Consider the following 14,766-nt stretch of genomic DNA (forward strand, 5'->3'; position numbering starts at 1 on the left):
TTGTACACTTGAAACTAATATAACACTATATGTTAATTAACTGGAATTAAAATTAAAACTTTAAAAAAGTACAGTGGTGTTGAGTTTAGCCTGTTATCAAATTAGATGGTAAATCATTGTGTTTAATATGTACTGGTATTCTATGCTAGAGAATACAGTGTATGTAGACATTTCTAGATTAATTGCTTATTGTAAGTATTTCCAACTCACAGAAAACAACAGAGAAACCTGAAAATTTTAACTCAAATATCTCAAGAAGAATTTCTTCGTGAAAATAAAAAATGACAATGAGGCTGCAAGCAATGTAAGTTTCTAAGTGGCTTATTTGTTAGCCAAACAAGGAAAGTCTTTACTGGTGATGAGTTGGTAAAATTGAATATAATTATTTGTAATATAATCTTACCTGGAAAAATAGCCTGAGGAATTAATTGAGTAAGGCTCTTGTGGTTATAAAGGAATATGCATGCAGATGACTTCTTCCACTTCTATCCAAGTTAAACACCCACTATCTTAGGAGCCATACAAAATGAGCATAAAAAATGCCTAAGGAGCATACAACATGAAATGAATAAATTATATAAACTGGGATAATAGACTTTTCTCCAACTGAATGAAGTTAGACTTTTCCAAAACAAGATAAAGTGACAAGATGACTATGTGTCTCCCAAGTTCATACTACAAGCAGTTTCATATTGTCCCCAGTGCTTGTCATATTGGCACACATTAACAAAGTCAATACCAGGAAACAGCTGCTCGTAGAAGTGTCAAACTGCCACTGCACCAATAAGAAAAATAGCATAAGCCTACAATGAGCAGAGGAGTTTTCCAGGTGGTAGAATAGGGCTAACCTACTTCTCTGCTCTTTTCCCTCCACCGAGCTTCCCAATAGTCATTCCAGCAACTGAGTTCATCCCAAAAGAGATGACAAGAGACGCAGAAGAATCCCAAATATGAAACTGATTGCTCCCCATTCAGTGCACTTTACTCTCATTTCTTGATACTTACGGGATGCAAATCCTAAGGCCTAAAGCCTTGCGGAAGGTCCGGCCAAGGGCATTCTTCACCTCATTATTTCTCAGGCTATAGATGATGGGGTTCAGCATGGGAGTCACAACAGTGTAGGACAAAGACAGCAGCTTTTTGCTCTCAGGAGAATTATTGGATTTAGGCCGGAAGTAGGTGAGGCTTAAAGATACATAGAAAAGGGAAACAACAAGGAGGTGGGAGGAGCAGGTCGAGAAGGCTTTATGCTTCCCTTTGGCTGATGGGATCTTAAGGATGGCAGCAGCAATGCGAGTGTAGGAACACAGGATCAGCAAGCAGGGTATCATGACGACCAGAACGGTTCCAACAATCGCATAGATCTCAAACAGTGCTGTGTCTGCACAGACCAGCTTCAGCACAGGGGGGCTGTCACAGAAGAAGTGGTTCACCTTGTTGGTGCCACAGAATGGAAAGCTGAAGAGCCACGTGGCCTGCACAGTAGCTATGGGAAAGCCTGGAAACCAGGAGGCAACAGCCAATTTGGCACGTGTCCTCTGGTTCATGATGACTGGATACTGCAAGGGATTGCAGATGGCTACATAGCGGTCATATGCCATGGAGGCCAGGAGGACGCATTCAGCAACTCCAAAGAGAAAGAAGAAATACATCTGTGTGGCACAGCCAAGGAAGGAGATGGTTGTGTCGCGGGCAAGCAGGGTCGCCAGCATCTTGGGCACAATGACTAGGTTGAAGCCAATCTCCAAGAAGGACAAGTTCCTGAGGAAGAAGTACATGGGGCTGTGCAACATGGGGTCAGCCAAGGTCACGAGGATGATGAGACTGTTTCCCGTCAGCGTGACCAGGTAGATGATTAGAAATGTCAGGAAGAGTAGTGACTGTATTTCAGTAGGTAGGGAAGAGAAGCTCATGAGGATAAACTCCCCAACACGTGTCCGGTTTCCTTCAGCCATCGATACAGAAATGAATCCCCAACTGCAGTCATGGAGAGAGATTCTTGGTGGGAAGAATCAGAATCTCAGTTTGTTTTTCAGACTCTTTTTGAGTGTCAGGAACAGAGGCAAGGTTGGGATCTTAGTTGTATGAGGAAGGGCCTTAAGCTGTCTAGGAATAAAGAGACAAGGAAGAATGGAGCCTTAGCTCTGGAATGGTTAATAGTTCATCATTTCCTACTGTTACTGTTTTTTATGATCATTTTCTGCTTTTTATAATATTTTCTAAAACAAATCATTAGCCATTACTGTTGCACACTTCATATATTTGAGATGGTGTTAGGAGTTATTTGCTCTACCATGTTCATTATGACATTTTTCACCATACCTAAGATGTGGAAACAACCTAAATATACATCAGTGGATGAATGGACAAAGAAAATGTCACACACACACATACACACACAAACTTAGACTCACAGGAATATTATTCTGCCGTAAAGAAAGGAGATAATCCTGCCATTTGCAACAAACATGGATGAAACTTGATGGCATTATGCCAAATAAAATAAGTCAAACAGAGAAAGACAAAAAACGTATAATCTCACTTATGTGTGGAATCTAAAAGAACCAAACTGAGTGGAATGGTGGTTGTCAGGGACTGGAAGTTGGGTGAAATGGAGGGATACTAGTCAAAGGGTACAAACTTCCAGTTATAGGATAAATAAGGGAATATAATGTACAGTTAACATATAATGTATAACTATATAATGTATAGTTAACAATATTGTATTATATACCTGAAAGTTGCAAAGAGCAGATTTTAAATATTTTTTAATGTTTATTTATTATTGAGAGAGACAGCGTGCGAACAGGAGAGGGGCAGAGAAAGAAGGAGACACAGAATCCAAAGCAGGCTTGGACCCCCACGAGCCATGAGATCATGACCTCAGCCAAAGTTGGATGCTTAACTGACTGAGCCACCAAGGTGCCCCAGATGCTAAATGTTTTTAGATGCATGCATACACACAAGGCGATAACATGAGGTTTTGGATATGTTAAGTAACCTTAATGTGGTAACGACTGCACAATTACATTCATGTATCAAATCATCATACTGTATATTTTATACAATGTTTGATACCAATTAATATATCAAGAAAGCCAGAAATAAAGGAATTTGGAAGAATTTTTCTGCTGACAAGAAACATGACAAAATATAGTATATTCAGGTTAAAATTTTTTTGTAGGGGAGAATTAAGACTTATTACTATACCATAAAAAGTAATTAAAATAAATCAATGTGGTTTTCAAATCAACTCGAAAGCAAAATAGACACAGAAAGGAGGAAATAGAATTAAAAGCAGAAATTAATTTAAACATTGTAAAATTAGTAACTTATAGCTAAGTTTATCCTTTGAAAAGTTAAAAGTGGAGATAAACAGTTGTAAACTTTAATAAAGGAATAAAGAAAACAAAAATATGTAATGGGAATAAGAAAATAACCTGAGAAGCAGAATAAAACATTTTATATTACAAGAGAATACAATTAAATTGATGTGTAACTTTTAAAATGAGATTGATGGTTTTCTAAGAGGTAAGGTTCACTTTGATTTAAAAAATGCTCAGAGATGCGTGGGTGGCTCAGTTGGCTGAGCATCTGACTTTCATTTTTTGCTTAGGTCATGGCATTGCAATTTGTGAGATCAAGCCCTGTGTCAGGCTATGTGCTAACAGCATGAAACCTGCTTAGGATTCTTTGTCTCCCTCTCTCTCTGCCCCTTCCCCGTGTGCACTCTGTTTCTCAAAAAAGTAAATAAAGATTTTTAAAAGTTTAATGATAAAATATGAGTAAGTTAGGATATTTTTATCAAAATTTACAAAAAAAGACCATAAACTGTGATCATTTAATGGATGTAATTCAGTCCTTCAAGAACAGATAAGTCTTGTGATTCAGAACAAAGGAAAAGATGCAGTGTTTCTCAATTAACATTATGACAATTACATATACAGTTTTATTTGGAAATACTAGTGCCAAAATATTAAAAAAACTGAGACCCTTGTTAATCTAAAATTATCTCTAGGGACAGGTAGGATTTATTCTAGGAATGCAAAGTGCAAATAAGGTTTGTAATTTGAAAGTAATCAAATATTATTAATCCCATCAAAAATTCAATTGAGAAAAATATGTTAATCTCAGTAGGTATCCCAAAATTACTTGATGAATTCAACATTTGCCTCTTAAGGAAAAAGAAAAGTAATCTAATTTTACGAACTCAAAATTAGAAGACTAATTTTTCAATTCAACCTGAATGTTTATATAAAACAATAGTCAATTCTGAGCTTAAGGGTTTAATATTAGAGAGATGGTTCTAGACATCTGCTGTGCAATACTGTTTATAGCCAACAATACTGTATCATATAATCAAAACTTTAAGAGATATATCTCATCTTAAGTGTTTTCATCACAATAAAATTTTTTAAAACATTGAGGAAAAAGTGTAGTCAAAGATATAACCATACATTTGAAATCAGAATGGTTATAAAACATGAAAAAATTTGGAAGCACATAGGTGGCTCAGTTGGTTATGTGTCCAACCCTTGATTTTGGCCCAAGTCATTCTCATATTTGGTGAGATTGAGCCCCACATGGAGCCTGCTTGGGATTCTCTCTCTCCCTCTCTTTCTGCCCCCTCCCTCACTTGCACTCTCTCTCTCTTCTCAAAAATAAACACTTATAAAATAAAATTTTTAGTCAGACTGAGAAAATGCTGTATGATTCTACTCATAAATGGAATCTAAAAAGGTGAATAAATACAAAGCATAACCAGAACTATAAATACAGAGAACAAACTGAGGGTTCCAGAGGGGATGGGGAAATGGGGTTGGGCAAAATGGGTGAAGGGGAGAAGGCAATAGAGGCCTCTAGTTATGGAATGAGTAAATCGTGGGAATAAAGAGCAAAGCATGAGGAATGCAGTCAAGATACTGTAGTAGTGATATAATGGGACAGATGGTAGCTACACTTGTGGTTAACAAAGCATAATGCATAAACTTGTCAAATCACTAAGTTGTACATCTGAAACTAATGTAACATTGTGTATCTACTATACTCAAATTAAAAAAAATAAGAATAAAAAATTGTAGTACTCATTTCTGTTGAAAGTGAGGGGAAATAAACGTAAATGAAAATGACACATAGATTTCATTTTTAAATACATCAAAAATACTTAAACTAGCAATATGCTACCTAAAAATTTAGATTAAGTTTGGGTGCAAATTATGTTTACCAAAATGCTCCTCTCAACTCTATTTATGATAATGTAGTAGCAAACAAATAAACAAAAAATAAAAATAGCAATTAGTTCAATAGTGTTATATCTCTGCTATGGAATTCTGCAGTCATTTAGAATTATGTTACAGAACAGAATTTAATAGTATGGGAAATATTCAATATATTTAGTTAAGTGGATGATGTATGCTACAAAATATATGTTCAGTGTGAAGACATTTATTGTAAAATATTAAATTAAATTGATATATAGAAAAATTGCAGTTGCATTCATGTAAATGTTAAAATCTTGTGGTGTTAACATAAGTGTTTTAAATTTCTTATTTATGTTTCATATATTTTACATTATTCATCTTAATGATGTATCATTTTAGACAAACACATATATTATTAAGAATACAATACTTTTGTAACTAAAAACAACTTTCTTTAGGTTTCTTTTTCTTTTTTTTTTTTTAGGTAAACTCTATGCCCAACATGGGGCTCAAACTCACCAACTCAAGATCAAGAGTCGCATACTTTCCCAACCGAGCCAGCTGGGTGCCCCTGTAACTAAAACTACTCTTAAATAAATTAAATACAGTAGTGCTTGGGTGGCTTACTCGGTTAAGCGTCCGACTTTCGCTAAGGTCATGATCTCGCGGTTCGTGGGTTCGAGCCCTGCGTCGGGCTCTGTGCTGACTGCCGGCTCAGAGCCTGGAGCCTTTTTCAGAGTCTGTGACTCCCTCTCTCTCTGACCCTCCCCTGCTCACGCTGTCTCTCTCTCTCTCTCTCTCTCTCTCCTAGAAATAAATAAAACATTAAAAAATTTTTTTAAAATTTAAATACAAATGATAAACTTGGAACAGTATTTGTAGTTATTCAACAAATAATTAAGAGCATCTAATGTCTTGTAAAGGTCATACACTCATTAAGGAAAAAGGTTATTTCTGCCCACAAAAACTAGGGGCCACAAAGTTTCAAGTTGCCAAAAATGCCAATAAGGAATAAGCATATAAAATTATTCAAATTTCCTAGTGGTAAAAATAAACAAAAATTAAGCAAATCAGTAAATAACACAGAAATTCAGTTTTTCTCATCAAACTTAGAAAAGTGAACATGATCATAATGCTCAGTGCTAATGAGAGGGATGGTACAAAGTTTGGCTATAAATCAATATCATTTTTCTGAAAAGCAGTTTAGAAAATGTGTATGAAGTCCCTTAAAGTTTCAAACATTTTGCTTCAAGAATTTCCTCAGGGTTTCTAATCTAGGCCAATAATCAGAGCTGTAGATAAGATTTCACATATAAATGTACTCTGTGTTGTATCATTGTAATGTCAAAATTGGAAAAAAAAAAAAAAACCAGTAATCCATAAATGACTGGGTCAACTATGCCTCAAACACTTAAAATAACATGTGATCATTTTTGAAGGATCATAACTGCTATTGAATAGTACCAATCATATAATACTAAATGAGAAGAAAACCCGAAGAACACACATGTACTTATGTAAGATTCCAGCTTCATAATATGTGCACAGAAAAAGATAGACTAAGAGAATGTGCAAAATTTTAGCAATAATTACCTTTAAGTGGTAGAAAAAGGGATGGGATTAACCCATTTATAACTTCATTTTCTGGCTTTCTAAACATTTAACAGTGAGTTACATAGCAGCAATAAAATCAGTTGCAATAGAAATGAAAATGATGACTATATGTTGGTAGTATTTACTGAGGACATAATAGAATTACGCTGCATACTTTCGTTTTCACTTTTACTTTTTTCGTGTTCTTCTCACAACTGTCTGGTTTAGATGCCATTATTACCCTCCCCAAATTGCCAATGGATGAACTGAAGTTTAGAGAGATTAGCAATTTGATAGTTAAGGAATCTGGTAAATTGTCTGCATGGGCAGTACAAGGCAGAAATGGCACTCAGAGCCATAATCAGAAAAAATCATAATAGAAGCAACACTTGGGTTTTCAGCAAGACACATAATATGAATACAGAATGGTTCTTCCTTCTTACCTTTGGCCTCCTCATCATCCAGGTACTTTCATCCCCACCAATGCTGTTTTCTGACCATTTATTGATAAGTACTTTGTTTCATGATTCTATAGCAGAGGTCAACAAAGTTTTTCAGTAAAAGGCAAGATATAAAATATTTTATTCTTTGTGATCATGTGATTTCTGTGGCAACTGCTCAATATCTAAACCAATCCACACACACCCATTTAAAATATCTAATCTACAGGGTAAACAAATAAACATTAGGTACACAAATATATGCAATGCCTAAGCAAATGAGCATGGCTGAGTTCCAATAAAATTTTATTTATAGACATCAAAATTTGAATTTCATATAATTCTCAGATGCTCTGCACTATTGTTCATTTGCTTTTTTTTCACTTTTTTTTTAGCCATGTAAAAAATGTATGAAAGTCCATTTTAGCTCTGGGCCATATAAAACAGGGTACTAACTGAATTTCGTCCATGAGTTGTGGCTGGCCAATCTCTGCTCTAATTTCTTTGGTTATAACGTCATCTGTGTTTGCACATGCCCCCTCCTCTACCTGGTTGATGTCTTCCTTCTCATTTTCAAAACTCAGATGTTTCCTCTGTAATGCTTCCAAATAGGATTATTCCTGGGTACTTTTAAAAATATGTAGTTATTCAGTTGTGGCTTACTTATCTATTGATATCAGAATTTCCCAGCTTAATCTGCAAGTTCCTTCAGGCCAATAAATGTTTATTATTTATAGGCATAAGCCCAACACATGTCCAGATTAAGCCATTTATATGTATTTTTGGATAAATGAGTGCAAAAATGATTATAAGAATTTCAGAAAGTTTATTATTCCTGGAGTTTCCATTGGATTCCATATCTACTCACATTTTACTTAACCGCTTTCATTAGAAGCTCTATTTCAGGACAAAGTGTCGTGTTTGGTGCCAATGAGGAGGATTGGAAAGGAAGAGGAAGGAGAGATGAAAGGGCCTGCTGGTTCTCTACAGAACTTCTGGAAACTACCAGGGGAGAAGAGATGGCACCCTGGCCCAAGACTGAGAGACATCATAGAGCCTGGTGGCTCATGGCTAGCCAAAGGCCCCTTCCCAGTCCCTCCAGAACTTCTGCAGGATCATCCTTCTGCCAATCATTAGACTGAACACCCCAGGAGTAGGAGCCCACTCTTCTAGGCCGTTTGCACTCATAAATTGCCCTATAGAAGTAGTTTGCTCTGATGTGCTCTGCCTCATGAATTTCCACTGAAGCAAGTGTTCCCTGAGGTAATCAGAAGAAAGTCAAACTTGGAGGAAGTATATGTCCTGTGGAGGTTGCAAAGCTGGGTCAGAAAGCTTTAGAGGATAGAACTAAGAAAAAAACTAGTAATCTCAATCTTCCTGTGGTCTCATATATCATTTACCTTAAGATATAGAAAGAGGAAACTGGGGTCCAGGAAGAGAGTAACCGATGAGATCTTCCCAGTGTAGATACAGAAATAGAATTAGGTGGTTCTCCCAACCCTGCCAAACCTGGTACAGTTGAGCATCTAAACCTGGACAGGGGCCCTTGGCTGATCTGACCCTTGGTAGGAGACTTACCTATACCCAGTAGTAGGGAGTAGTAGAGAGATCTGCCTTGTTCAGGTCTACCGGACACCCATGCATCATGCTTGCCTTTGAGTATTTGAAGAGCTCTGGCTTTGTTGTCAGGAAAACCAAAAGAGGAAACATGGAAGACTTATTCTCTATCCTGGGTGAGCTATTAATGGCTGGACTTGAAGCCAGGTCGCTGCTGCCTTCTTTGTCAGGCACAAGAGAGCACACTGCATGGACTGGCCATGCTCCTGGTCCTGGCTTAGAGAGTTATTCACAGCTGTGTCTCTTTTGTCCTCAGGGCCATTTGAAGGGCTGGCATCTGTATTTTCCCTCAGGTGTTACTGGGCTCACGTTAGCTCCTCTTCCTGCCCTTTCTCAAGGGTACGTGACCTCACTTACATCCCCTGTCCTTTGAGGCCCTAAAGAATATCAGATACCAATAGGATAAAGTTCAAGAAACAAAACCCATACTCTAGGACTGTATCATTATGTAGTGAAAAGTACAAAAATTTTGGATTCTGAGTGACCTCGGTTTAATTGCAGCAGTGGAACTCTCTGATTTGTGATGCTTAGCAATTTTGTTAAACTCTCTGAATTTCTGTTCCCATATCGCTGAGACAAAGATAATACGTTTATTATATAGGGTTGATATGATTAGATGGGATATGTTATTAACTTCGATGTTCGCATATTATATTACAACGTATGTCTTAATATATCATATGAATATAATGTCGTAATAACCCATCTTACAGCCAATGATTGTTCATCAGCAAATATGTATTGGCTGATTACTACATGCCAGGCATTGTTCTAGACCCGGAGGAAGAGAAATGAACAAAACACAATCCCTATGCTTGTAAAGCTTACATTTGAATGGGGGAAGCCAGGCATTGAACAAATAAATAATTAAGCCTGTAAAACCAGGAAGGGATAAATGGGAAACTGCTGAAAGAAAGGACTCAGCCAAGTAGACTTCCTTTATTTCTTTGTTTCTTTTTAATTAAAAATGTTTTTTTAAGTTTGTTTACTTATCTTGAGAGAGAGAGGAAAAGGTAAAAGAGAGAGGGTGAGAGAGAATCCCAAGAAGGCTCCATATTGACAGTGCAGAGCTCCTGATGTGGGGCTCTAATCCATGAACCATGAGATCATGACCTAAACTGAAATCAAGACTCAGATGCTTAGAGGACTGAGCCACCAAGGCACCCCTATTTCTTTTTTCGGACTTCCTATATAATGTAGGATCTTTTTTGTTGTTGTTGTTAATACAAGGCTTGTTAAGGAAGATGCATAAATGGAAGAGGTAATCCCTTGCCCAAAGGTTGATCAATTGAGTTGAGGTTATCTGCTTTTGAAAAGGATAGAGACAGTGACTCAGGCTTTCAGTCATACAATTTTAGGCACAAGAAAGATTATAACTATTTTATGGTAGCAAAATTTTTAACAGTAAAATAACGGAAAATTATCTTCATTCCATCAAAAGGGAACTGATTAAAATTTACAGATTTTCCACTGGAATACTATGTAACAGTGAATATATTATTCTAACAGAATAAATTCCCAGAGAAGATTTTATTTGAAAAAGAAAGATGAGAAATATTATACACACATTATACAAATGTTATACATATATTTTATAGAAACATATACACACAGGCATATAAACATGTAAATAGTAAATTTCTGGTAACATACACAAGAGGTTGATAGTTTCATTGCCTTTGAGGCAGAAAAGTGGGGAAGCGCATTGGTCAGTCTTGAAAGAGAAATCTTTTGATTGTATGTTATTTTATACTTAACTAATTTTATCATGTACATATCTTAAATTTTGAATAAAAATGAATGATATTGAAACAAAATAACACTTTCATTATGGTTCCCAGCTGTGGATTTCTAGCGTTATGACCTAGAGGAAGATATTAAAATTTCTCCATGTCCCAATACCTGTTGTGAGAAGGAAATGAAATAAAGTACAGAAAACATGCCAAGAGGGGCACCTGGGTGGCTCAGTCCGTTAAGTGTCCGACTTCGGCTCAGGTCATGATCTCGCGGTTCGTGGGTTCGAGCCCCGCACCGGGTTCTGTGCTGACAGGTCAGAGCCTGAAGCCTGTTTCAGATTCTGTATCTCCCTCTCTCTCTGTCCCTCCCCTGCTCATGCTCTGTCTCTCTCTGTCTCAAAAATAAATAAAAACTATAATAAATAAATAAATAAGAAAGAAAGGAAAAAAACATGTCAAGCCCTGGTGAATGTCATATAAGGCAAGTTTTTATCAAAATACTATTTGATGAAAGACTTGAAGACTGCCAGCAAGGAGAGGGAAAGAGGCATTCCAATTGACTTCATAATGACCAACATCATTGCTATTACTGCTATCAACGCTATCTCTGCAATGAAATTTAATTTTTGCATATTGACTTCTTTCTGTTTTCATGCACCAAATACACCAAATTCCTTCCTGCATTAGGATCTTTGCATGGATTAATCCATTTGTTTCTAATGTTTTCCTCCTAATATTCACCTGGTTAATTCCTATTCAATTTTCTGATATCACTTTCTGATTTCCTAATGTTACTTCCTCCAAAAGGACTCTCTTATATTGTTCCTCAAAGAGTTTTGTTCTTTTACTTCACAACAATAGTAGCATTATATAATTAAATATTTATCTATGAATTCTTTGTTAATTCCCTTTTGAATGGACTGTAGTGTCCTTGAAGGTATGGACTCTATAAATCCAGTACTTCGTAGTGAGGATAAAAGGGAGTATTGATAAGCAAGTGTGGAAGCTGTGAGAACAGTGAGAAGACTTACATAATTCAGGGATAAGGGTCTGGCCAGGCCAATAGCAGTAGTAACGGGGAAAGGGAACTGAAACAAAGAATAAGGAAGAATTTTCCCCAAATAAGACTTAGTACTTAGAGATGGGTTGAATATTTCTGGGATAGCATAATTAAATGTAGAATTATAACGCAGTAAAGCACTTTAAGTGACATTTTTTATTCTGTAGTTGCTTAATACCTTGTCTTCCTCCTTAAAAAGCTAAGAGCTCCTAGAAAGTCAGTGTCTTGTCCGTTGTTGTACAATCAGAATTCAATACATAAATGTACACTGATTAAGTGAAAAAAGATATGTTAAAGAAGGGTGGAGTCAAAAAGAGGAATGAGTGACAAGGCCAAGAAATGGAAATGGAAATGGAAATTAACACTAAGGGGTGAATAAAACGTGTGTTGCCAAGAAAGAATGGTAGGAGTTGAAGACTGGTTAAATACCTTTATGATAGCAATTATCAAGTTGTGGTACATTGAATAACATTTTAGTTTTATTTACTTACTGAAAGGACACCTCATTTACTATAGTACTCTCGGAATTCAGTATATAACTGGTCCTTGATGGAATATAAAAGTAAATCAAGGAAAAACTGAATAAAAAAGAGAAGTAAACCTGGGTGGCTCAGTGGGTTAAGTGTCTGACTTCAACTCAGGTCATGATCTCACGGTTGGTGAGTATGAGCCCTGCGTGGGGCTCTGTGCTGAAATCTCAGAGCCTGGAGGTTGCTTTGGATTCTGTCTCCCTCTCTCTTTCCATCCCCACTCACACCATGTGTCTCTGTCTCTCAAAAATAAGTAACCTAAAAAAAAAAAAAGTGTAATAATTAGTGAAGAAATTGAATCAGTGATCAAAAATCTACTAGAAAAAAAAAAAAAAAGAGCACTGGGCTAGATTGCTTCCTTGGGGAATTCTACCAGACATTTAAATCAAAGTTAATACCCATTCTTCTCAAGCTATTCCAAAAAATAGGAATGGAAGAAAAACTCCGGACTCATTCTATGAAGCCATCATCACTTTGATTCCCAGACCAGTCAGAGACTTAGTAAAAAAGAGAACTACCGGCCAATATCCATGATGAACACGGATGCAAAAATCCTCAACAAGATACTTGCAAATCAAATCCAACAGCACATAAAAAGAATTATCCACCATGATCAAGTGGGATTCATTCCTGGGTTACAGGACTGATTCAATAGTCACAAATCAATCAATGTGATACATCACATTAACAAAGGAAAAGATAAAAACCACATGATCCTGTCGATAGATGTAGAAAAATCATTTGACAAAATACAGCCTCTCTTCATAATAAAAACCGTCAAAACAGTCGGGATAGAAGGAACTTACTTAAACATCATAAAACCATATATGAGAAGCCCGCAGCTAACATCATCCTCAGTGGATGCTAAGAATTTATCCAAGGGATTTAGGAGTGCTGATGCAGAGGAGCACATGTACCCCAATGTTCATAGCGGCACTCTCAACAATAGCCAGAACATGGAAAGAGCCTAAGTGTCCATCAAGACGAATGGATCAAGAAGACGTGGTTTATCTACACTATGGAATACTACATGGCAATGAGAAAGAATGAAATCTGGCCATGTGTAGCAACATGGATGGACCTTGAGGGTGTTATGTGGAGATAAATAAGTCAGTAGAGAAGGACAGGTACCATATGTTTGCACGTGTAAGAGGATTAGGAGGAACTTAATTGAGGACCATGGGGGAGAAGGGGAAAAATAATTGGGGAGGGGGAGGGAGGCAAACCATGAAAGACACTTGGATGCTGAGAACAAACTGAGGGCTGATGGGGTGGGGGAAGGGGAAGGGGGAGTGATGGGCATGGAGGAGGGCACTTGTGGGGATCAGCCCTGGGTGTATATGGAAACCAACTTGACAATAAACTATTTAAGAAAAAAAAGAAAAGAAAAGAAATTAAAATAAAGAAAAATAAAGAAAGAGGAGAGTATAGGGTCACCTCGGTGGCTCAGTTGGCTAAGCACGCAACTCTTGATTTAGGCCTAGGCATAATCTCATGGTTTTGTTTGTGAGTTGGAGCCATAAATCGGGCTCCACATTGAATGAGTGGAGCCTGTTTGGGACTCTCTCTCTCCCTCTGTCTCTGTCCGTCCCCCACTCACATGAGTATACTTGTGCCCTCTCTCTCTCTTTCAAAATAAATGAAGCTTTTTTTAAAGGGGTAAATAATAAGAAAAAATTGTCCATGTTTGGTGATTGGAAGAATGTATTTGTGTTTTATTCTAAGTAAATCTTGAATTCAGGATGTCATCAGGTAAGCATACCACACAAGGGATTAGAGCTCCTTTATGGTCTGTACGTGACTCTCAGCTAACCAGCTCAGCTCACACCAAGTTTTTCAAGGTTTTTATGCTAAATGGGTGCCTACATGTTCAACTGCATCTTTCTCCCATCCTATGGACTCATGGTTGCATCATTCAAGTTTTGATTGGTGATATTCAGAGTCTTGTCATAATTACATTATGGGTAACCAAGCTGTTTACAAGTCTGGAGTATAGTAGATGGTTATAATTTTGGGTGAGTTGTTTATATCAGCATATGCAAATAAACCATCACAAACAACATACATTTATCAGTAAAGGGGTAGCCATGTTTACCTCTTTTGGTGGGCATTTTGTACAATTCTGGTAGCCTTTTGGGTTAAAATTTGGAGGCTGTAAGTGAAACAAGCCAGTTAGAGAAAGACAAATACCATATGATTTCACTCATAAGCAGAATTTAAGAAATAAAACAAATGAACAAAGGGGGAAAAAAGCAAACCAAAAAAATAGACAGTTAAATAAAGAGAACAAACAGATGATTACCAGAGGGAAGGTGGGTGTGGGGTAAACTAGGTGATGGGGATTAAAAGTACACTTATCTTGATGAGTAGTGAGTAATATATGGCATTGTTGAATCACTATATTGTACACCTGAAACTAATATAACACTACATGTTAACTACACAGGAATTAAAATTTTAAAAAAATTAACTAAAATAAATTGATGGGGACCTTTTCAGAAAAGCATATTGGTAACCTAAACAGAAGTTTGGTAGGAAATTACTTAATGGAAAGCATCTTTCCTGTGTTTATTGTTACTCTTACTGGGG

General features: G+C 36.8%; 1 protein-coding gene across 1 annotated transcript; it reads right to left on the reverse strand.

Annotated features, from left to right (window-relative positions):
* Positions 1-1,001: 1,001 nt before the first annotated feature.
* Positions 1,002-1,982, reverse strand: LOC120225895 (olfactory receptor 10A5). Its single transcript, XM_039224080.1, has one exon. The coding sequence runs from the start codon at positions 1,953-1,955 to the stop codon at positions 1,002-1,004; it is 954 nt and encodes a 317-aa protein (XP_039080011.1). The 5' UTR covers positions 1,956-1,982.
* Positions 1,983-14,766: the final 12,784 nt, after the last annotated feature.

The sequence above is a fragment of the Hyaena hyaena genome, unplaced genomic scaffold (assembly GCF_003009895.1).
Source record: "Hyaena hyaena isolate Hyena2069 unplaced genomic scaffold, ASM300989v1 scaffold_1538, whole genome shotgun sequence".
In the NCBI taxonomy this organism is placed as follows: Eukaryota; Metazoa; Chordata; class Mammalia; order Carnivora; family Hyaenidae; genus Hyaena; species Hyaena hyaena.

Coding starts and splice junctions, on each gene's coding strand:
- LOC120225895 (XM_039224080.1), bottom strand. CDS start 1,955: ATGGCTGAAGGAAACCGGACACGTGTTGGGGAGTTTATCCTCATGAGC.